At 50.8% G+C, this 25,073-nt stretch overlaps 1 protein-coding gene across 1 annotated transcript in view; it reads right to left on the reverse strand.

The window, feature by feature from the left end:
• The window catches only part of LMF1 (lipase maturation factor 1), a 158,578-nt gene that overhangs the window by 34,070 nt on the left and 99,435 nt on the right, over window positions 1–25,073 (reverse strand). The window contains exon 7 of the mRNA XM_051776864.1: window positions 15,072–15,239. Within this exon, the coding sequence (XP_051632824.1) occupies window positions 15,072–15,239 (168 nt within the window). The remainder of the gene's footprint in view (window positions 1–15,071; window positions 15,240–25,073) is intronic.

Here is a 25,073-nt window from a genome sequence, read left to right on the forward strand (position 1 = left end):
GTGCCAGGCACTGCCTGGTGCTGCTGGAGGAGCACTGGAAAGGGATGGAGAAGAAGGAGCAGGATCTGAATGATCCCAGGCTGCTGCATTCAGCACACAGCTGGGAAAAGATGCAGAGAGCTGGGGGGGAAAATGCAGGGGAGTTGGGAAAAGATGCAGAGAACCAGGGAAAAAAACAATGCAGGGAGCCAGGAAAAGATGCAGAGAACTTGGGAAAAGTGCAGGGAGTTGGAAAAAGATGCAAAGAATTGGGGAAAAAAAATGCAGGGAGCTGGGAAAAGATGCAAAGAGCTGGGGATAAAAATGCAGGGAGTTGGGAAAAGATGCAGAGAATTGGGGAAAAACAATGGCAGGGAGCCAGGAAAAGATGCAGAGAGCTGGGGAAGAAATGCAGGGAGTTGGGAAAAAGTGCAGGGAACTGGGGGAAAAAAATGCAGGGAGCTGGGAAAAGATGCAAAGAACTGGGGAAAAACAATGCAGGGAGTTGGGCAAAAATGTAGGGAGCTGGGAAAAGGTGCAGAAATCTTTGCTCTTCCAGTTTTTCTGCATCATCGGAGCTTTGGCAACGTGGCTACACGTGCACAGGCAGTGCCAGGGCAGGACATGGGACCATGGAAAGGCACCTGGAGGGGTGGGAGCAGCAGCAGCTGCTCAGATGTGCTGGATGGGTCTGCCAGGAGCCAATCTGCTCTGCAGCCCTGGAAGGTCCTGCCTTGGGTGAGCATCCACACCCTGAACCTTCAGGCTCCGGACTCCGAAGCTGTTACGGAGAGTTTATGTTTGGCTTTGCAGCTTAATTTCTTGTGACAGTGAGAAGGAACCCTGAAGGTTTCTGTAAACCAAAGTGTTTACAAGGCAGTGCCAAAGCCAGAGCTGGGTGCAGTGTGGGCTGTGAGCAGCAGCCCCAGCGCTCCAGAACTGCCCTCCGGAGCACAGGACGTGCCACAAGGAATTAACCTCCCAACACACAACTCGAGCCTTGAAATCCCTGCATGACAGAGACATGAGCAGCTCAGCCAGGCCTGGGGGAAGTGAAATGAAGCAGCAAATTACAGCTCTGCCCAGGATTTTCCACCCAGGATCCCACATAGGTATTTCCCAGCACTCCCTCCCCGGCACTTGTGGTCGGAGCTGCTCCTTTCTGGCGTCTTGTGGTGGCCCTGCTGCTGCTGCTCAGGGGTCCCCTGGGCCACATCGGGGCACTGTCACCACGAAACACATGAGTGGTGCCAGCCCAGCACGCCAAAGGGTGTTGGAATGGACTCAGAGAGCTCCCAAGGGCCCTCTGGAACCTGCCCAGAGGTGCCTGGTGGGTGAGCCTGGTCCTGGAGACCCTCAGGGCTCCCTGTTTCAACCTCACCCCGGGTAAGGAGTGGTCTGTGAGCTCATCAGCACTCGGGATGGAACCAGGAACATCTGGGACTTCTCCAGTGCTTTGCTTTCAGGATCTCCATGTGCTTTCCAAACTAGGATGGCAAAAGAGGGACAGGAAGAGGAGCAGTGGGACACAGCACCTACAGAGAGCAGGGAGCACAGCCCACCTGAGCCCCAGCCAGGGATGGCCCAGCCATTGTCCTGCAGTGACCTCAGCTCTGGAAGACAACTAAGAAACATCAGATCCAGCCCTGACCCGATCCAGTCACAGAAATCCCTCCACATCCCCAAACACAATCACTTTTCCCAACTTACTGATACTTTAAATAAAAGTACAGCTTGTTTTGGCTGTCAGGGCCGATACTGCAAGGGAGGAAAAGCACCAGAACCACCAAGAACATCCCTGAAGCATCTTCCAAGCAGGACCCCTCCACCAGAGGTGTCCAAGGGCACCGACAGCCCAGGCAGCCAAGGGAAACCACCACGAGGACTCTTATCACAGCACTGCATGCATGTGCAGTGTTTCATTTGGCACCCCTGGAGCTCTCATAATCTTTTCCTTTATGATTAATATTGGACAAGTCATATTCCTTATGGAATTTCCTAACTGTGCCTGTTTATATTTTTCTCTACATCAGAGTTAATATTTCGAGATCGCCTCTCTCTTTTTTTTCTCCTTTATTTCACATTCATCTGTTTTTCCTCATTTTATAAACCAGGTTTCTTGTTTAGTAGCCATGACAACATCTGCCTGTGGTGGTTACACCACAAGCCTGGGGCTTTTTATTTGCTTTTCTCCCCCCCTGCCCCCAAGCTGCCTTAGAAAAAAATACCCTTTAAATAAATAAAAGCATAAAATGAAAGGGGCAAGTTTGGTAACGACTCCTCCTTCCCCTCCAGTGAGCCACTTCAACAAGACTTCCCAGCATGGTGGGTGAGGACTCATTTGGCTTTAATCCTGCAAAGTCTTATCCACTTAGTGAACTTCAGTGGGAATACTCGGAGCACACCAAGTGAAACACATATGTAAGTCTTTAAAACCTTGAGGTCTGGGCCTGAAAGGCAGAAAAGCAAAAAGCTGGAGCTGCATTTTCCTTCTGGGCGTTGATCTTTTGCACAACAGCTCAGGGGGGTTGGGGTGGGATGGGGGGGGATGGAGATGTGCTGCTCCCCAGGTGAGGATGGACTGACTTCCATCCCTCCTGACAGACCACCGGGATGTGGCACCTCTCCCTTGCTCTGCATTCCCAACAAAACCCAGCGGCTGGAGGCAGCAGGACCCACCCTTGCACTCTCATTTCAATTAGAGGGATGTGGTGATTAAACCCTGTCAGGGCAACCTGGAGATCAGGCAAAGGAATTTCAAAGCACAGGAGCATCACCCCACCAACCACATGACTGTGACCTAGGGAATATTAAGGAATAGCTTTTTTCCCCCCTAACTTAACATCACATTTCAGTCTTTTAGGATGTTGGTCACCAGTAGCTTAGAGGGAATTTAAGCTCTTGAAAAAAATGAGTGTATTTTATGTGAGACCTCTCCCCCGAGCACAGTAAGTGGCCCCGGGTTACGGATCTACGTTTACCCACGGAAAGACACAACTCAAATTCCACGGTGTGTTTTACACAGGGAACATAAAACACCAATTACAGGATGGCCAGGCACACTGAGAGCAACCCTGAATCCAGAGGAGGCAACGAGGACGGGAAAAGGCCAGGAACTGAACAAAGGCAGAGGAACCTTTAATGCAGCAGAACCTCTGGGAGCCCAGAGACACTGTGTCCAGATGTTCAGAGGTCGATGTAACCTGACTCCAAGAAGGAAGAGGATGTATTCCTTAAAATTCCCTGTTGTGCTTTAATTTACTGCAGTCCTGCAGAGGAGCATGTGGTGATCACAGGTGGAGTTTCAGATTGACCATAAACATGAAGTTGGGGGCAAAAGACTCGAATCGTTTCGGGTTTGGCTGCCAAGACGGTTGAGGTACAGATTTCCATGAAAATATCTCCCTTTCCCTGTGCTCCAATAAAACCAGAGGAAAACCCTCCAGCAGAGATTCTGCAGCACCAACAACCCCTTCACTGATGGAACCAAGACCTGGGACAGGCGACCACCCAAACTGGGGCTCTCCAGCTGATCCCTTCTTTGCTGGGCAGAGAAAGGGAAGGGAGAAGGAACAGAGGATGGATGGCAACATTTTGAAGCTCCAGTTTCTTATCTGTGCTCACATTTCCTCTAAATAACCCCAGGAAAATGATCTCTCTACATCTTCAGGACCTCCCTGTCTGCCCCTGAACACTCTGAGGGGAGGGAAGAACAGTGTTGGCCCCACAGTGCCTCCAGCACCATCCCATCTGCCCAGGAGTCAGAGACAGAGCTGATTTGGCTGCACTGGGTTTCAGAGTGGCCCCCCCACCAGATCCTGACCCTTTTACCTTGGCTCTGCTCCCTCTGAGGTTTCTGGCCACGGCAACGATCCGTGTTTGATGAGCAGAACTGGCAGATTGGCCGTTGTTGCTCCAGAGGGATTTGCGTGGGGATTACAAGTGGTTTTCAAGGGCTGGCTATGGAATAAATGACATTACTGATGCAATAAAAGCAATCCCTGCCTCTTTCCTACTCCCTGCTCCTGCCATTCCCAAACAAACAATGCAATCTGATTTGGTTTTCCCGAGGAAAATGATAAATGTATGTTGACTGTGTCCTGAGTCTTCTGCTGCTGTATTTTGGCATCTCAGAGGAGCTGGCAGGTGCTCTAAGGCAGAGCATCATGTAGACACCAGGTCTAGTGGAAGGTGGCCCTGCCCATGGCAAGGGGTTGAAACTAGCTGAGCTTTAAGGTCCCTTCCAACCGAAACCATTCCATGATTCCATGTAATACCCATCCCTCTCTGCTTGTTCACTCACAAGCTGCAGGAAATCAATCTGTGTGCAGTCCCAGGCCTCACTGCCATGCCACACAAGCCATAATCCGGGACCAAACATTCCTAAACTGCTCATTTTGTGAGCTTTTCTGCTGGATTTCCTCCCTGCTCCCACTGCACCCCCTTGTATCCACGATTTGTGCAAGCAGGGAGTCCTGTGCTTTCCCACATTTCCCCTGAGTTCACTGATGACACGTTTTCTAGAAGGGGAACCAGCTTTTGGAGCTTTTAGAGGGTTCAGATCCTCGGATCTTTCTTAGCTGAAGGAACCAGCTGCATGGCTACCAGAAAGCCTCTGGGATTTCCCTTTTCATCCCTCCTCCCACCAGCACAAGGCACCAGCAGTGCCGATGTGATGACTCGGGAACATTGTTTCGGGACTCGCCTTCTCAGCCTCTGCAAAACTGGCACCAGCCTGAGGTTTCTCACTCCTTGCAAGTTTTTCTAATTAGAGCAGGGTGTAAATTTAAAGTGCCAGTTCTCTTCCTGAACAGCTCCACATGTGGACACCAAGCCCGGCCCAAACCTGTGCTGTTCCTGTTTAGCTTGACCCGTCTCCAAAGGGGGTTTCACACGTGTGAAAGGAGCAGTTAATCAGGAACACGGAGGGTCAGACCCTCACTGTGCTCCTGGCAGAGCTGAAATTAAAGCTCAGGAGTCCCTCAGAAGGAAGCAGGGGAGGTGAGACCTCGTGCTACAAACACCCTCCCGGACGGAGAGATTTTAGGGCTTGAGGCTCAGCTGAGCTTGGTTTAGAGCAGCAAGAAAAATCTACACCCTCTGCACAATGCCAGCATAGAACCAGCATAAAATTCTGGAATTGTTTGGGTTGGAAGGGACCTTAAGGATCATCTTATTCCAGCTCCTGCCATGGGCCGTGGGCAGGGACACCTTCCCCCCGACCAGGCTGCTCCCGGCCTTGAACACCTCCAGGGATGGGGAGTCCACAACTTACTGGGAATGTTGGAATGTTGCAGACATTCCCCCCCAAATAAAGGAAAGCTGAGACTTGGGGTTTGCAAACAATTCTCCAGGCAAGGACCACCCCCAAGCAGGGCACGGTGTGCCCATCCCATGGGTGGGTGGGAGCCTGCCCGGGCAGAGCCGGGCACTGCTGCCCGTCCCAGCACCATCCCAGCAAACACATCCCAGCTGCTCCAGGAGCATCCTGCACTGATCAGCAATTTCTCTGAGTCACCAGCTCCCCAAAGCCCCAGTTTTCCTCGGCAGATGAAAGCACAGTGACACAGGTTTCCTGCAATTCCTGGCAGTGTCATCACCAAAGAGATAAAGCCTCTGGTGGAGCCGGGGGGGTGGGACGGTCCAGCTGTGTAAACTGCGTGTGGGCTAAAGCATCCCGGGGCAGCATCCTCATCCCAACACTTCCAAAGCAAAATAAAACCTCTCTGGAGGCAGCAGCATCACACAGAAACATTAAACCAGCAACTTGGCCCAGAACAAGCAAATGAGTTATTTTCATCAAAGCAGGAAAATATAAAATCCGTCTTCACCTCTGTCACCAAACAGCCCAGACAGCAAGTTCCACGGCTTTGTCTTTACTCTGGGATGACATGGGGTTCATTTTAATGGATTTAATTAAAGCTATCCAAAATTTGAGTGAGGAACAGTGGGAAAATTTGCACCTCTGATCTGTGGGAAGTTCTACAGATGCACATCCAGCTGACGGGTTGTGCTTAAATCCAACCATCCACGTGCATAAAACACACACTCATTGAACTTGAGAGAACATCACTTACTGGAATATGCAAATTAATTAAACATCACTTACTGAAATATGCAAATTAATTTAAAAACCCTAAGCTGGCCATCTGGGAGGACAGAAGGTGCCACCTGGGTGGGGAGGCCCTGGCACAGGTTGCCCAGAGAAGCTGTGGCTGCCCCTGGATCCCTGGAAGTGTCCAAGGCCAGGTTGGACGGGGCTTGGAGCAACCTGGGCTAGTGGAAGGTGTCCCTGCCCATGGCAGGGGTGGCACTGGATTGGCTTTAAGACCTTTTTCAACCCAAACCATTCCAGGCAAACCATCCCAGGAACCCAAGCATAAATCAACTGCTCCAACAGCCAGAGATACCAGAGGAAAGACTACAAAGCAGGAATGGGAAGAAGCCTCCTTTCAGCCAGGAGATCTCACTGTAGCCAGGAACTGCAACAAAATCCTGCCCTTGCCCCAAGAACACCACACCAAAGGCATCAACCCACTCCAGCCCTTTTCATCCCTGAAATGGGCACATTCTGTCTTCACACGTCCATATCTGACACCATGAAATGATTCTCTTCATAATGCACGTATTAAAAATTCCCTTTAAACAAAGTTCATCATCTGCCATCTGTTTCAAGTTAGGCTGAGCTGATTTTTTTTTTTTTGAAAATGGAATAGAAAACATTATTTAAAGGTCCTGTAATCTAGATGGTGGGAGGAGAGAAACCAAATTCCAAATACCACCACCACTGTCACCCTGCAGCAAAGACTTGGAGAGAGCCAAGGGCTGGGGAGATGCAATGGGACCAGTTCAGATCAGGACCAAGGGACAGAAAACATGATTAAACTTGGAAGAACTTCACCATCCCTTCAAACCATTGCACTGAAACTGAATAAATTCACAATCTGAAGACATTTGATACAGATCAGTGGGCGAGGCCCTTGGTTTGGGCAACGTCAGTGGGTCCTGATGGTTTTAGTGAGGCTTAGTAGCTACACCTAAACATAAATAACACTGGAAATATGGTAACAGTGCACGGTCAAGATCATGTCATGGACATCAGCAACATCTCTGGCTTATAGCTGGTCTGGCTCTCGTCAGGTAGAACGTTTTACACACACACTTACACGGCCCTGCAATCACATGTGCAGCACATACTTTATCTCTCACCCTGGTTTGGACCCGAACGCCGCGGCACCGAGCGAATCCCATCTGGAAAGCGCAGCTGGTTTGAAGCCCTCGCAGCCCGGCCAGCTCGGCTCGTTTCACTGACAACATCCTTGTAACTGATTCTTCTCAGCGAGCCCGAGCACCTGGAAACTCTGCTGGAGGACTCCAGACACGAAGGTTCTGGAGCAATCTTGAAAATCAAATGCAAAATTCAAACGGGGGTAAAAAAACTCCACCTGAGCCCTGCACCAGAGCCCGAGGAGCCCGAGTGCTCCCCAGCTCTTGCCCCGGCAGGGGAAGGAGCACATGTGGTGGATGTCAGCCACGTCATTCAATCCAGCCCTGGAAGGGGTTCAGGTGGTGTGAAGAGTGAGAGCGGTGTGAGGCCGACTCGGAGCAGCACAGAAAATGAGCCCTGAGAGCAGCCTGGAAGGCTGTCATATGGCAGCCACGCCAAGGGCAGCCAGGACTGGTTGTGCTTTCATTACACTTCAGCAAATCTTGCTGGTGACCTCTGAATGTCAGTCCTTACCAGTATTCCCAAGGACCCGGGGCCACCAGAGCCCACCTTGTCCCTGGGTCTCCCTGGCTTGGCCACGGTGGTTGTCATGGCACAGACGTGACACCAATGGCACCAAACTGGGCCACCAGCCCTGGGACAGCCCCACACGTGGCACCTTCCACCCTGAACCCGAAACCCAGCTGGAGCTCATCCCTCTGGCACAGCCCCAGGCTCCCTCCCCTCCCTGCCACCGCAGCCCTTTGCCACGGGAGCAAAGAGATGCTGCTCTAAAACAAAACAGTGCTCTTGGATGGTCCAACTCACTCCAGCTCTTCCTGGCCCTGAACCCAAGAGCCCCAGTCAGCAGTGAAAGCTAATCCGGCCCTTCCTGCTGCACTTTTATGGCCATGGCAGCGCTTCCCATCCTGGGGGCCTCCCATGCAAATCTCATTTCATGGCTGGGCGTAAAACCTCGCTCTCAGGTTTAATGAGCAAAACCACCACCAGTAGCAAAGGTGAGCTGACAGGGAGCCCAGCCCACGGCGCCTCCGAGCCCCCCGAGCCCTCCTCGTGGAAAACCCGCCCGTTTCCAGCCGGACACCCCGAATCAGGGACACCCCAAATCCCGGCCTGCCCGTGCCCCGAGGAGCCACGTTTGATTTTCAAGCTAAAAATCTCCCCCTGAGCCTCAGGGCAGAGGCTGTGGGATCCCTCCCAGGCTCCCCTCGCTTGCCAGCAGGATGAGTGATGGGAAATCACACCAGCTCCAGGCTCCGGCTGCTGCCAGGCGGCTCCGCCTGTTGGAGTCACTGACGGCCCCCTTTCCAATTAATCAAGTTCCCATACTGATTAACAGCATGATTCATGTCCCTCGTTAGGCACATTCCCCAACAAACAAGGCTGTATTTCAAGGCCACTGGCTTAATGGTTAAAATAAATACCTTCCAAATTTCTATTTTCAAGTAGCTGAACCTTTTCCACCTTTACAACTAATTCAGACTTCCTTCAAATTATTTTTCTAAGTAATATAACAATTTGTTTTTCATTAGAGCTTGTCAAAGCCGGACTTTGGTTTATTTTGAGAGAAACCAGCGCTCTCCAGAAACTGTTTAGTACAATTTGAATGACGCCCAAAGGGGTTATTGCAGCCACAATCAAAATAGAGTTTACAGCACTGGCTTGGGGTGACACTTTATTTAACGACGTAAAAAAAAAAAGAAGGGAAAAAAAAAAAACCCAGCGCCCCTGAATCAGAAGCTAATTAAATGCACTCCTATGGCTCACAGTAAGTGTTTCTCAGTCACTCTGACTACTGCAGAATGCAAGGACTTAACTTGTTGCTAACTAATCCCAGACCCCATTACAGAGCAGCCTTATTTACTGGGTTGGGGTGGTATGTGCTGGTATTCTCGTGTCTGCTACAGCAGCCCCGCAACAGATACCATCGAGCTGGAAGTGAAATCAAATCTAGCAGTGATTAAATAGTTTGGGTTCTGCCTGCTTAAGATTTTTTTCTTTTTTTTGGGGGGGGGGGTAGTATAGCTTGGTATTTAATTTAAGGTGGCTTAAATGTAACAGAAAATCTGCCCTGTAACTGCTTTGATTTCACATTCCTCTTGTTTTGCTGTGGAGAAAAGCTGAGCTGGAGCAGCGCCAGGGCCGAGGGAGGGAAGGCTGGGGGGTCCATGGGGACAGGGAGTGAGGGGCAGGGGGACCCCTGCACCCCTTGCCCAGGGGGACTGGGATGATGAGTAACCTCTATAATCCCAGTCCAAAGCCTCAGGGTTCCCAAAAAAAACCCTTTAATCGCTCTCCCTCCATCCTCCATCTCGAGTCCAAAGCAGGTTTTTAAACAACTGAGCTGCAAAACTGTTTTCCATGGGCCCATTCCTGCCCCAGCAGCTCCCTCACGTTCTGCACTTCATTTTCCTGGGATCCTCCGTTTGTTGTTTCTTTCTAAACCACAACAAAATCAACAATATTTGGACTTTTGTGAAGGCTGAATTTCCTCTGTTTTCACAGGGGAGCCACTGCCCAGCCCCAGCAGTGCCACCCACCCACTCACACCCTGCCAGTGATGCTGGGCCATGTTCCTCAGCACCCTGAGGGGCTACAAAAAACCAGGAGAGGGACTTTTTAGTGATAGAACAAGGGGGGATGGATTTAAACTGAAAGAGAGGAGGTTTAGATTGGATATTGGGAAGGAATTTTTGGCTGAGAGGGTGGTGAGGCCCTGGCACAGGTTACCCAGAGAAGCTGTGGCTGCCCCATCCCTGCAAGTGTCCAAGGCCAGGTTGGACGGGGCTTGGAGCAACCTGGGCTAGTGGAAGGTGTCCCTGCCCATGGCAGGGGGTGGCACTAGATTGGCTTTAAGGTCTTTTTCAACCCAAATCAATCTCAGATTCAATGAACTGCAGAACGATGCCCGAACTTTCCAGCTGCTCCCTCCTCCAGCAAACTGGGCAGTGGCTTTACCCTCACAAACGTTTCCATACACAAAAGCAACCCCTTGGACAGTGCACATGTGCTGGAGGTGCAGAATTAAAGCCCTAACGAAGGGCCTGATCCTTCTGCCACGAGCCTGGCACTTGTGCAGCCCCACTAATCCTCCCGGAGACACTCCTGATTTACACCAGCGCCGGAAAGGGAACGAACCCCAGCTCGGATCTGACAAGTGAAAACAAACACTGGATTCAGACACTTTCTGCAGGGAAGGGGGGGGGCTGTTTAATTTTTGTTCCCTCTCTCCAGGCTGCTGCTGTGACCTCTGCTACCTCCTAAGTCAGCAACACAATATGTTGCAGCTGTGGCACAGCCACAGCCTGATTCAATTTGTGCGTGTGTGGCTGCGAGGGCAGTTCATCCCTCCAACGTCTTGTGGCGTGGCAGAGGTGGGGGAAGAGGGGGCTTGGTCCTCCCCTCCCAAAAGAAACGGGGGGAAAACCCTGCTTTGCCTCCCCTGCACAGCACTGGAGAGACGGGAACAAAATCAACTGGAGGAAAACGTCCATTCCCATCCCAGTTTTTAGGAGATTGGGGTTTGGCCAAGCCAAGGCAGAAAATATCTGTTCAACAACTGTTTTCTGCCTAGAAAGAAAAAAAAAAAAAAAAGAGGAGGAAAATGACTTTGCTGCCCACTCTCCTGCACATTCCCAGCTCCCAGGAGAGCAGGGGTTGTGTGTCCCTGATGCAGTGCCCAGCTGGGCAAGGGTAGAGCTCGGAGCTTGTTTTCCAAGGGAACGGAGCCAGAGGTTTCTGTCATGTTCCCCCTCAGGGGTCCCTCTCAGCAGGTCCCCCCTGGAGCTGCCTCAGGGGGGTTCTTTGCTGGGGCTCTGACTTTAGGGGGGTGGGGGTTTGGCTGAGGGGGTTTAATCTCTGCCTTCTCCAAGGCTGGAATTCAGCCTCGTTCTTGGCATTCTCATCCCTCCGCTTCACAAATGGCTCCTGCTGAAAACCACCCTGGGATTGCCCAAATGTCAACCCACTGCCAAGCCTCCAGGGAAGCAGGAATGGTGGCAGGGAAGAACTGGCAGCACCAAGGCTTCTCCACTCTGGCTCCTTTGGGGAACTTCTGCCCTGCCGTGGGACAGGGGAGCTGAGCTCATCCAGGCACCAAGGGCCCCTCCAGGAATTCCCCAGCCACGAGGATGCTCCGTGCTGGAGCACGTGCCAGGAGTTTTCAGGGGCCACATAAAGGAATCAGAATCCCCAAATTCATTCAAATCCAAAAGGATTTGAAAGCCTAAAACTCTCCCCACATCCCCTAACTGCACCTTTACGACCGTGACAGAGCAGTGTGGAAGCAAAAAAATGACCCTGCCTTTCCAACGGCACCAGCCTTACACTTTCCATTCTATTTACTTATTTATGGCTTTTACCTTTGTGATACTGAAGCTCCTTCCCATCTGGCAAAGCCAAAACCACCCCCCAGCTGTAAAAAAACCTCAGCCCCCTCCCTCGTGGGAGCTGCAGCCTCCTCTCTGCACTCCAACCCGGCACTACCTGCCAGCTCCGAGGGGCAAGGTGGCTTTTTCCTGGCTTTCTTGGCTTTCCTCTCGCTTCCCCTCATCAACTCCTTTGCCAAGCAGTGTAATTTTACTGCCTGGCTTAGAAGGAGCCAAGAAATACGTTTGCTGGTGTAAGCTGTGCATTAGATGGCGTGAAAAACATGCAGCTTCAGGGTTTTTAGGAGCCAGCTCCAGGGAACAGCGGAGCACCCGCCGAGCAGCAGGACTTGCCTTCCCCACGCAGCACTTCCAGCCTCCCTCCTCCTTCCAACCACAAGCTCCTCGGGGTATGGGCAGGCTCTGCCCTGATGCTTCCACAGAACCAAGAATAACAGAGTGCAGACCTCACCTGGGGTCTCCAAGACCCTCCAAGATCTCTCCTTCCCTGCTCCAGATACCGAAAGCCACATTTTGGACTTGATTTCCCCTGAACACTGGGGGTGCTTAAAATCTAAATGAGTATTTCTGAGGCTCAGACCCCTCCACTGCTACAGAAATCAGCCAGTCATGGATACACAGAATCATGGAATCGTCAAGGTTGGAAAAGCCCTTTAACATCATCAAATCCAATCATCAACCAGCACCATCCCCACATTCACCACTAAATCAGGTCCTCAAATGTCACATCCACAGGTTTTCTGGACACTTCCAGGAGTGGTGACTCCACCACTGCCCAGGGCAGCCCCTTCCAATGCTTGACAACCCTTCAGGTGAAGAAATTTCTCCTGATGTCCAACTTGTCACCATCACCCAGATCTCCCACATGGAGGTGGCCCAGGGTGCTCCAGCAGACTGGAAGCAGCACAGTCCCACAGGAATCCAAGGGTGGACAGACCCCCATCCTCCAGCACGGTCTCCACTGCCCAGCCCCTCCCCTCTGATGTTTCCAAACTCACTAAGCCTTTTCCCTTATAAATGTGAACTAAGCAAGAAGAATAAGTTCACACTTGGAAAGAAACCCAAGTTTTTTTCTTTAAAGCCCAACTTCTTTTGGGTTCCTGACAAAGCAATATTCTCCAGGCCAGTTGGAATCTGGAAAAATACACTCACTCAACCTAGCCACCATGACTCCAATAACAATTATAAAATGTCCAATAAAACTTGCATGTAATGTCAATTCAAATCTTGAAAAGCAGAATTAAGTGGTATATCAACATTAAACTTTATTGCTTCCTTTGCAGAGCAGAAGTATTGTCAATAAAAGTCATTCTGAATGAAGAAAAGGGTAGTAAATATTAAATAAACAGGTTTTTGTTGAAATGCTATAAAGGCACCAGAGCTGCATTTTACACTGGGACCCTTTTTGCCTTTGCAGACTCCCCTCGTGATAGAAATAAGGCAGTAATTGCCAACTATCAATAAAGTGCCAATTAAAGGGTGGTTGATGCCTGCATTTACTCCGTGTTGTTAGGAGCCTTTATTGCATGGAGTTGGCTTTTCCAGGTCCCCCTGGCTCTGTCTGGCACCCCCCAGCACACCCAGGGCCGTGCTGCTCGTTAGGAGCCCCCGGAGGAGCCGGGAGGGCAACGGAGGTGACACCGGCCACGAGTCCTGGCTGGGGGCTGGGCAGGGATGGAGCACCCCAAGGTGAGTGAGGAGCATTGACAGTCTCAGAATGGTTTGGGTTCCAAGGGACCTTAAGCTCATCCAGTCTCACCCCCTGCCACGGGCAGGGACACCTCCCACTAGCCCAGGTTGCTCCAACCTGGCCTTGGACACTTCCAGGGATGGGGCAGCCACAGCTTCTCTGGGCAACCTGTGCCAGGGCCTCCCCACCCTCACAGGGATTTCTTCCCCATATCCAACCTAAAACTGCTCTCCTTCAGTTTAAGGAGGCTGAGTTGGCTGGTGATGAAGTTTCTTCTGGCAGAGATGTGAAGAAGCAGCATCACCCCCTGAGCTCCCTGCACTGGTGTTTCTGGGAACACGGAACCAAGTGGAGCAGGACAGCCCTGCCCCGAGACACGGCTCTGTGCCAAAGCCTGGCACTGGGCAACGTGGTTTGCTCTCTGCTGGGCCACTCACCCTGGTGTGTTCTGCTCCTTCTCAGCTCTATTCACCTTAGGAGAGCCCTCCCTGCCCTTCCTTACACACACAACAGTTCCTACTCACAATTCCTGCCCCCTGATCTGATCTCTGCTGTGTCTCAAGACCTGCCTGCCTCTGCAACAAGCAGCTGCCAGAGATGGCAGGTTCTACTTTGCCCACGAGCCAAAATAAGTTTTTTAGGGTTGGGTTGAATAAAATCCTCCCAGTGACACCAAAAACCTCAGGTGTGATGCCCGTCACAAACACCCTGAGACCTCCCTTGATCAGGCCTGGCCTGTCCCACTGCCAGAACCTCCAGCTGCCCAAGTTCCACCCCAACACAACCAAACTGGCCCCAAAAGCTGTGCAGAGGTACAAGCTGATGCCCAGTGGCACCCAGACACAACAGGAAGCGTTTGGGAAGCAGAAGGAGCGGGAACCTCCGCGAGGGCACAAAACCCCGCGGCTTTTATGTCAGACCTTTAAAACCTGACCAGCATTTTTGTGGCTTACCAAGGGAGTTTATAAGCTGTTCTCCAGTTTAATCATCACATGAGTTCACAGGAAGCAGGAACAGCTACTGAGTATGAATTTCATGATGCTGAAATGATGCTGAACAAACCCAGGCGGCGAGGGCTGGGGATTAACGAGCTCTTTGAGCTCTGCCAGGGACAGGGATGAGAGAAATCAGGTGGGGTCTGGGAAATACGTATGCAGGAGCTTCTGTCCTCTGAGTTTTACACATGTACAAGAAAACCCAACTGGAATGTGAACACCATCCATTTTTCAAGGTATTATTTTCACTACAAACCTCGTCTCAGTGAATCTGGGGGTTGGGAAAAGCAGCTCAAACGTTTTCAGAGATAAAGAACAGCCCTTGAATGGTAAATATATGAAGAAGAATCTCTTGAAAACGTGAAAGATGCCTATAAAAATTAGCTTTTGGAGAAACTGCAGGTACTCCTGAGCCACAGGATGCACCAGTCCTGGGCTGACACTTCCCTGCCACCCAGAAATCAAACCAGCAGCACGGGAAACAAACCTCCAGCGAAGCAGAAAGAGCAGCCACAGTGCTGTGACCCACCCGAGAGCCAGCAGGTCACGGCTCTGAATCATCCTGAGTCACTTCCTCTGGAGTCAGTTCCTCTGGATGCTGCTCCAGGGAATCCCATCCCTGCTCCTGCCACCCATGCCCACGTCCTGGCAGAGCCAGCACGAGGAGTGTGTGTCTGCACCTTGCCCAGCCCACCCACAGCTCCAGGGGCAGTGGGGCTGGTTTGACACCCCTCAAAGACCCATCTTGGGAGCAGATGTTCCCCCTTGGAAGCAAAACAGGAGCACCTCACCTGGAAGAGGATCTGCAGGAGGCCGTGCAGGATGCACATCCGCCGGCCCAGGAAGAGGAAGAAGGGCACCAGCAGCTCGATGAAGTGGTTGACCAGGGTCTCCAGGCGGTGGAACCACCAGGGCGAGCGGTGCATGAAGTAGGCGATGGGGTTGGGCACCGGCTGCGTCTGAAAGAGGGCACGAAAAAGGGATCAATCCCCTCTCCAAGGCTCATTGCTGAGGAGAGTTACAGAGTTTTGGCCTCTTTCCTTATTTCTTTCCCCAAGACTCCTCTCAGGAGAACCATCCTTTGCCTCTGGGAACTCATTTCTTTGCGGAGAAAATCGCTTCACTCGAGTGTTTTTCACACAAACCCAACGTGTTTTTAAACCAATCCATCTTCTGAAAACACGGAGTTTTACTTTTCCCTGTTTTCATCGCAACCAAAACCCATCTTAAATTAAACCAGTTATTATTTAATACTGAAATATTACACACAGCTTGACACTGGGTGATGTTACACTGCCCTGCACGAGTGAAGATCATCAGAGCAACTGAGCAGATACAGAAACTGAGACAAAGATTTTCTCGGGGTCACACAGAGGGTCAAACAGAGTCAGGAATGGAAACCAGATTACAAAACCTTGGAGATCTTCTTTCAAAATGTTTAAATTTGAAATAAATGTGGTGGTAGAGCTGCTTTCCAAAACTGTAATTTGGGAGAGGAAAGTGTAATTCCTCCAAACATGTTAGACTGGTTAAGGTATTTACACATTGGCCTTGGGACAATATTATTCTTTTATCAGCCTGAATTTTTTGACACTGGGAGATTTTTCCATCCAGTACAATAAAGCTGCAAATTTTACAAAGGAAGCAAACCCAAAACCTGATATGTTAGTAAGTGCCACCCTAAGAAATCATGCAATTTTAGTGAAAATAAATGTTAATTTATCTCTAGTGTATCTGACAGGCTCAAATTCATTGGTATGGTTTGAAAATTGCAACAACAAAAAAATAGAGAGGTTGAAAACACGAATGTTAATTAAAGGAGACAAAACACATCTTTAAATTATTTGTAGTTAAATCAAAAATACAAACAAACCAGGGAAAATCCTGTAGGATGCATGGCAAGCGAGAGCGCTCCCACTGCCAAATCCCACAACTATTGTAATCCCTTATTAGCAAAGCTGGGATTAATAAAGTTGTTGCTTTCCATGGGTTGGAGCTGCTGGAGCCCCTCAGGACAGGAGACCGCATCCTTCCTTCCTCGGACACGGCGCCGGATGGAGCCGTGCCGGGGTCAGGGAGCTCTGCCAAGTCCACTCCAGCCAGGGCTGGAGGTCAGGGCAGCCCCGGGTGCCACCCAGGGTCCTTCCCCCCCCACAGGACCTGGTTTGAGTTACTCTGCTTGTTGGACTGTTCTCCAGCATTCCCAGAACGCCGGGGAGGCTCACAAAGGGATTTTTTTTCTTTTTTTTTACCTTGATCCCAAATTGCTGAGAAATGCTTTTATCCTCCCCAAAAGGCAGGTTGGTTTCTTGGCTCTTTTTATTATTATTATTCTTTTTTTTAAAGTGCTTTAACCAAAATTGACCCAGCTGAGGTATCAATCCTAGAGGCTGGAATGTTTGGCACCTGAGGCCGAGGAGCACAGAGAGCCGACAGTGCTACGTGAGTAATTACACACCTACTTACAACTGTAATTAGCACATTAATATGTATTAATGTTGCTGCTTGGTTGGGCTGGGACTCACAAAATCATCCCCCTGACCTGCTCAAGGGTAGAAAGAGAAAATTCCAGCCTCAAGTTCCACCGGACTGGGACAAAAAGCAGAAGGAAGTTCAAGGCCAGGCTGGAGCAACCTGCTCCAGTGGAAGCTGAGCTTTAAGGTCCCTTCCAACCCAAACCATCCTATGGTTCTATGCCTGCACATGTAAAGCGGAACACAATGATAGGGAAGTGATTCACAGGTCCCAGATACTCTTGAAAAGCTGCTGGGGGAGGAGATCTGTGTGTGAATGTGTGTGTTCCTCCCGATGCCTTCCAGATGCTGCGATTCCGGGCGCAGGATTCCCGGGGAGAAAGTTGTGTTTGCTCGGGATGGGGTGTCGAGGCAAAGACCCAGAGCAGTGTGTGAATCACCTTGGTGAACGCCTGGGATGCTGGAAAACTCCCTGCTTTCCTTTTGGGCCTGAGTTTGTCGCTGCCCAGGGGTGCTGGGAGCACCCGGCACCCCGACTGGTGGGTCCTGTTGGGGGAAAGCACCTTGCTGGGATTAGAGAGGGAATTTCCTCCCTATGTGGTATCCCAGAGTAATCATTTCCTATGGAAGCATCGCAGCGGTGTTGGAGGCAGCGGTGTCAGAGCCCAGGAGGAGGGAAAAGCTTTCCAGGATCACCTCACCCAGCTCAGTTGTGGGATTTTGAGCTTTGCGCTTTGCTCCGTGGCTGCTCTGCAAGGAGAATCATGGGATGGTTTGGGTTGGAAGGGACCTTAAAGATTATCTAGTTCCACCCCCTGCCATAGGCAGGGGACACCTCCCACTATCCCAGGTGGCTCCAAGTCCCGTCCAGCCTGGCCTTGGACACTTGCAGGGATCCAGGGGCAGCCACAGCTTCTCTGGGCAACCTGTGCCAGGGCCTCCCCACCCTCACAGCCAGGATTTCTTCCCATATCTTATATTAAACCAACTCTTTCAGTTGGAAGCTGTTCCCCTTGTCCTGTCACTCCAGTTCCTGGTGAAGATTCCCCCTCCATCTCTTCATCCTAAGAAGCATCCTAGAAATAGCCAAGAGTTCCCCTCCATCCACAGCCGTGACCTGCTGACACACAGACACGGAAAAATGCAGCTCCAAGTTCCGATGCAACTCAGTGAATGATCCCAAGGCAGCGTGAGGGAGCGAGGGGAGCCCTGGGCTCTGAGCAGCCCCTTTTCTGGGCACTCTGCGAGACAGAAAATGTTCTTAAATAAAAAAACAACGATTAGCAAAGCCCGGCTTTCTGTGTCAGCACAAGGTGCAACCTAATAACCCTCCTGCCTCCCTCACACCTCCAGCAGCCGGGGAAAAACTGCTGCTGCAAATGCCTTTGGAAAGGGGATTGGGAAAATGAATCCCATAACTCCTGGATGGGGCAGATTTGTAAGGTGTGAGCGGGGCCGGCGCTCGGCGGGGGCTGCCCCAGGAATTCTGGGTCCCCAGCCCGGGCCTGTTCCCTGCCTCTGATCGACCAGGTTTTACAAGGGCTGGGAAGAGATTCTAAAAATATGCACAATAAACTGTTTTTTCTCCCTAAGGGGTCTATGGTTTAATTATGTTCTTAGTGAGAACCATTAAAGTGCTAAGTACCTGAAGACTCCTAATTTACTAAACTATAGGCTACTAAAGCCCAACAGAAGGCCATTATACACCAGAGGGAAGGCTCTTCTCGGGGCCTGTAAATGCACAGGGTCTCTCCTCCAGCCTCCCTGTTGCTGTGGCGTTCCATAAACTCCGATGGAGTATTTAATCCCAGGGTTAGACAGCCCAGCTCAGCCTAAGGAAACCTCCAGGCTCTCCTACACGTGGGCAGAAAAACAAGTCCCACATTGTCCTCAAACAACCCACTGCTCACACAGGGCTGGGGCTCGCAGCAACCTGGGCTGGTGGAAGGTGTCCCTGCCCAGGGCAGGGGCTGAGACTGGATCATCTTTAAGGTCCCTTCCAACCCAAACCATTCTGGGATTATTTACTGGTCTCACAGTACAGCTCCCACACAAGTAACTGTGCAGCATGGGAGGGTGAAGTTGGAGGGCGAGGGAATCGTGGACTCATGGAATGGTTTAGGTTGGAAAAGCCCTCTAAGATCAGCAAGTCCAACCAAGTGCAAGGAATGGCAGAAAAATCTTGAAAAACAGAAGGAAATGGAACAACAGCAAATATGAATAAATAAAGAGAGGAAGCAACTACTGGGTGAAAAGAAACAGGATCACAGAATGGTTTGGGTTGGAAGGGACCTTAAGGTTCCACCCCCTGCCATGGGCAGGGACACCTCCCACTAGCCCAGGTTGCTCCAAGCCCCGTCCAACCTGGCCTTGGACACTTCCAGGGATCCAGGGGCAGCCACAGCTTCTCTGGGCAACCTGTGCCAGGGCCTCCCCACCCTCATAGGGAACAATTTCTTCCTCATATCCAGTGTGAATCTATTTTCAGTTTCAATCCATCCCCCTTGCCCTATGGAATCACAGAATACAGTCCCACCTCACCCCCAGAACAGGCACAGGGAACGTGTCAGGAACAGCTCAGAGGCTCCCACAGTCAGGAGAGAGGGAAAGCCTTTGGCAAACACAGCAGAGTGTGAGGAGCAGCAGCACCCTGGAAAACTAGGATAAGAGGTACTATTAAATGTTTTCTTGAGTGCTTGTGGAAGGTTTAGACGAACTGCAAAGCTCAACTCTCCAGCTTCCCAGGCACTGAGGCATGAACTCATCTTCTCAGCTTCAAAGGAAAGCTCTTGGTTCTCTTGCACTTTGGACTGAAAAATGAAAAGGATTCTCTAGAATATTTTTATCACCCTGATCCAACAGGCTGTTTCTCTGCCAGCCTATTCTGCTTTAGAACTTGACCCTTCCTCCTTATGCATCTGCAGATCAAAGCTCCACCTTCCCAAGCCTGGGCAGGAACGTCTTCCCAGCCCCACGCGAAGAGGCAGCGAGCAGAGAGGAGCTAAACGGGGTCACTCCCAGCTGCTGGCAAGTGTGGGAAGATGAGTGTCTTGACTGAAGTCTTCCCCTCTCGTGCTGTACCAGCACTCCTGCAAAACACCCTTCTTGGAAGAGGGAGATCCCGGAGAGTCGCGGCTTCCTCGCTCTGGAAGGGGCTCTGCACGGGCAGCAACCTTGACTGATGAGTAACACAGTGATTCTGCACAAAGAGACACGTGCAGGGAAGGACTTGGAAAGGGAGTTGAGCAGGGAATGCTCAGCCTCTCGTGTAACCCCAGTGGGACCTCGAGCTGTGGGTATTTTATCCGCCCGTTCACGTGCACGAGGCTCCACGTCCACGCTACCAAAACACCCGAGCTTAAAAATAGGCCCTTCGAAACGTTCCAGTTATTAATAAGATTCCAATCAAAATAAAATCATAAGGAAAAAAAAATAAAATTAAAAAACCGTATCTGGAATAAAACCCACGCGGCTCCAAGGTCCAGTGGGGTCACAGGGGTTCGGCTCTTCAGCAACGCAGCATCCAAATAATTAAGTCTCCGTAGAACTATTAAAAAGAAAAGTTACCTACACGTTCTTGCTGGGCAGAGCTTCCCTCGCCCAGTCAATGGCAATATTCAGTTCATAGAAAAACACGCTGGAATCTGCCTGTTTAAGACAGCAACCCAAGCCAAGGAGATGTGTGTTTGACTCGGTGCCAGCACGACCATAAAATGTTGGCAATTTAGTAGAGACGTAGTGCCGCGCCACTCTCCCAAAGGACCTAAATAAACTTCAGATGGAGAACATATATTTTTACTTTTTATATATATAAATCTGCTGTTTCATTTTTAACTCCTTTCCCCAGCCGTCCCTCCGGCGGAGGGTTTGTTCCAAGCTCAAACAGGTCCCCGGCTCTCCCCCGGCTGAGCGAAGCCTCGGCGAGGAGAAGAAGTTAAAAGCATGAAAAATCAGAGCAATGATTCCCGGCTGGGCGTTGGGTTTCCCGGGGAATCGTGGCTGCAGCCGCCGGAGGGGGAAAGGGGCTCGGGAGAAAACTCCGCCGTGCAATTTCATGCCTCGGCATCGTAAAATATCCCCCGGAATTTTTTCTGTTTTCCTGTTTACGGAGTCGCGCTCGGGAAGTCACCGGTGTAGGTGAAGCCTCCCTGCCACACCCGTGATGTTTAACAGCAAAGCCAGGCTTTGCTCACGATGACTCAGCCGGATTTAAACCAGCACGAGTGAGGATGGACCGGGGGGACACCGAAAGGAGGGGTGTGGAATTCCAACAAGTTGGGTGGGGGCAGAAGGATCTGTAGCTGCACTGTTTGCTTTTCCAGACTGCAGCCACCTCCTGGTCTGGGCTATCCTTCTCCAATAACAAATCCCACATTTGCAAGGCCCGCAGCATCCCTGTTTATTGACACTGTGCCTCAGAGCTGCTCCCTGAATATCGAGTTAATTGGGGATGGGTTACAGATTCACCTATTTATTCTGTACATTCTTGGAGAGGTCCAGAGCTAAAATTACACAAGGAACCGCTGAACTGTTCAGGTTATTATTTGTTCAAAATCCCTTTAAAATAATGAGTAGGGGCTGGAGCAGACATCTTGGCTCTGGTGGAGCCAGAAGAAGCTGCTGAAACCAACTGCAGGTCGTTACTGCCTTTGGGGAGAAGGTTTGTTTAAGAGCACCAGAGATGGGTCACGTTGGGTTTAGGGAGTGGAACAGGCTGGAAGGTACATCCCTAAGAATCACAGAGTTGGAAAAGGCCTCCAAGATCATCAGGTCCAACCTCTGAGCGAACACCACGTCAACCAAACCACACAGTGAAGAAGAAAACCAGGAGCTAAGGGCAACACACGCTCACCAAGGAGGTCCCATCCCAAAGGCAACCAGGGGACTGCAGCAATCCTTCTCCAGGTTTGCTGGTTTCCATCAGATGGTGCTGATGTGTCTCGTACTCCAAGAGTTTCCAACAGGAACGCTCTCCCTGGCCCGGTGCTCTCGCCTTCCCCGCCGGATCACTCACCAGGCCCCTCACCAATATTTTAAATTGCCAGTTAAGAGCATATTGCAAACGTGATCCCTTAATTGGTCACTGTTATGACTCTCTATTAGAGAAGACAAGTTTTTCCACACAAGGTAAGCCCTTGCAAAAGCACTGAAAATGTTTCAAAACAACCCAGACCTGATGTATTTATTATACGCTTCTCTATATATAAATAATTTCATGAAAAGGAACGTACTGAGTGGAAACTCCATTTAAAATGTGATCCCAGATGGTGGCAAAGCTCTAAAATTGCAAGGCAACATGTAAAGAAAGATTAACGACCTCAAACAGGCACAAATTTATGAGGTGAAAGCCCCTGTAATCCTGGAGAAAAATGATACCAAACCTTAGACCAGACAGCTAGAAAATACCTCTGCTTAGTTCATGTGCCCTCTGCCATTTTCCATTTTCTTGCAACACACATTATTTTGGGTTCATTTGCTCTTTCCTCCTGCAGGGCAGAAGTATCACTTTGGTCCAGGAGCACAGGGGTGGATTTGCCAGCTCCCACCAGGTACCAGGAGCAACAGGCAAATCAGACAACAGGCAACAGCAACGGGAATAAGCAGCAGAAAGGAGGGAAAAGGGAGCCAGGACACCACGGGAAGCCCTTCCCATCACTGCAAGACCCAAAGCTCCATTGAGTGGGTTGAGGTGACAGTGCCCAACATTTCCAACTGAAGCTCAAGCACTTTCCTATTCTGCCTGTGTGTGAAACATCCTGAAGGGAAGGATGTCAATGTTTCACCCCAAAGAATGTGGGTCACCCCAGCCAGCAGCATCTTCCGTGCTCTTAACTCCAGTTAGGATCAAACGGGACCTCTGGGTCCCACAGCCCCTTCCTCTGAGATCTCGGGCACCTCAAACACCCCCTTGACAATCGTCCTGCTCACCCCCCTGACAACTCCCACCTCAGCAAGGCCACTCGGACTATTTTACTAGATTTTACTGGGATTTTCCAGCCTTTCCAGCAGAGTTCCTTGCACACGCTAGTGAAGGGCAAACCCTCTGCTTCGGAGAGAGGGTGGAAGAACATCTTTCTGAACATCTCTCCAACAGCTATGCCTGCTCAGGGGATCCAGGGTTTTTCCCTACCACAGCTCTGAAAACACCCCACAGCTGCTCTCCCGCAGCCCCTAATTCCTCCACTTCTATCCTTTTTAACAGTCTGTGCTAAAACCAGGACCTATCTCCTTCAGAGAGCTTTTTTTTTTTTTTGGCATGTGCTCCTAAATACGACGCTCAGCACCAGGCCAAGGAACACAGGGGCAAACCCACGAGCGCCGGCGCAGCCCCGGCTCGTGCCCGTGTTTGGATTAGGCCGTTTCGTGGCCTGGGCATTTACAGTCGGGTTAGTTGGTTGTTTCCCCCCCCTTCCCCCTTACAACAGTGGGATCTTTCATAAAACGTGCTCACAAAGGGTAAATTGTGCCATTAGGAACCGACTACCTGGTTGGTCACTGGAGTTCTCCGAACTGGAACGGCACCGCGCTCGTGCCAAACCCAGCGCCGGGGGCTGCTCGTTTAACTCTCCAACTGCCCGAGAGACAGAGCAAGCCCAACACAGGGGCTTGCTTTTCCATTTAGGTTGGAAAAGAGCTCCAAAGCCACCTGGTCCAACAGTTCCCCCAGCTCTGCCAAACCCACCACTAACCCATGTCCCCAAGTGCCACATCCACGCAGCTTTTAGATCCCCCCAGGCATCAGCTCCACAGCAGAATTCCAGTCTCAACCTCCTGTTCATATAAGAGCACTTACACAGCAGGATGGAATAAAAATAAAACATCAGGAGAAGCCAGGTTGCTGTCCCAAAGATGGAGCCAAAAGCTCAGCAGAGTTTGCTTCTGTTTTAAGCTATCTCCTGAGTAACAAAGGATGCAGCCTGAAAGAATTTAAGGCAAGGAAAACAAGTCACAAAAAAACTCTTGGCCACGAGGAGCTGATGTACAAAATCCAGAAGCCAATTCTCTCTCTCACCAATGAACAAGGCCATGGAGTGACAGAACAAGGGGGGATGGCTTCCCAATGACAGAGGGCAGGGTTAGGTGGGATACTGGGAAGAAATTCTTCCCTGTGAAGGTGGTGAGGCCCTGGCACAGGTTGCCCAGAGAAGCTGTGGCTGCCCCTGGATCCCCGAAAGTGTCCAAGGCAGGTTGGACAGGCTTGGAGCAACCTGGGCTAATGGGAGGTGTCCCTGCCCATGGCAGGGAGTGAGACTGGATGGTCTTTAGGCTCCCTTCCAACCCAAACTAGTCTATGATTCCATGATTCTCTGAATTGAACCTCTCCAGCCAGTGCCACAGCACTGCCTCTCCTGGCATGGGCATCATTCCAATAACTCTTTTATAAGCAATTAAAGGGTTAAAACAGTGACTTCTTACAGAAAACATGACAATTCTCTTTGCAATACACACACATAGTGACAGAGACAGAAATTCTAAATCCTGCTAATGCCAGGAACAGGCCTGGGCATCTTTGGACACCTGGATACAAAAGCGCGCTTGTTATAAACGTCCTCGTCCTGCTCAAGGCCTTCCGTGGGTAAAAATAACAATTACCTCTATTTTAAAGGACAATTTCAGGATGGGAAGTTCTACAGCACACGTTTAATAACTCAGTGGTTCACCCCATGACACAAAAACGTGACGGATTTGGAGCAGCACGTGCCGGAGCAGCGTGTGATCCGTGAGGGATGTTCCGTCACCCACCAGCACCAACCAACACCCATCCCAGCGTCCAAATCCTTTTGCCTCGAGGCCCACCAAGTATCACACTTGTGTAATCACCTCGCTGTTTTGTAAGCGTTGCTTGTTTCTGCGCTCTGCTAAAAAAAGCCAAAACAAAATAAACCCCCCGGACAGATAAATTCCACCCAATAAATGTGTCGCCCCGCTCTCCCCGAGGACATAATAACACCCTCACTCTTGTCCCGAGCTGGGAGCGCTCCCAAATCACCATCACAAACAAATCTGCCACCCGGAGCCAAACCTCTCATTTTTAATAAAGCCTTTTACCTCCTTTCCTAACGCCAAACAACATCCCAGAGAGGCTCAGAGTGCCCGAGGGACGGCGAATCCCAAATCCCATCCTCCAGCTCTGCCTCCCTGTGCCGGCTGCGTTTCCCGGGGTGGGTTTTGGGTGGGTTTCTCCCACATTCACATCTCCCCCACCCTGGGAGCAGCCCCAACACTGTGCCCATTGAGGCGGCGGGGCCGGGGCGATGCCGGGGCGCAGGGGGGGTGTTTTCCCGGGATGGGTGTTTAATATTCCCCGTCATGCCGGGC

The sequence above is a fragment of the Manacus candei genome, unplaced genomic scaffold (assembly GCF_025592945.1).
Source record: "Manacus candei isolate 608988 ecotype Guabito, Panama unplaced genomic scaffold, ASM2559294v1 h1tg000002l, whole genome shotgun sequence".
Taxonomy (NCBI): Eukaryota; Metazoa; Chordata; class Aves; order Passeriformes; family Pipridae; genus Manacus; species Manacus candei.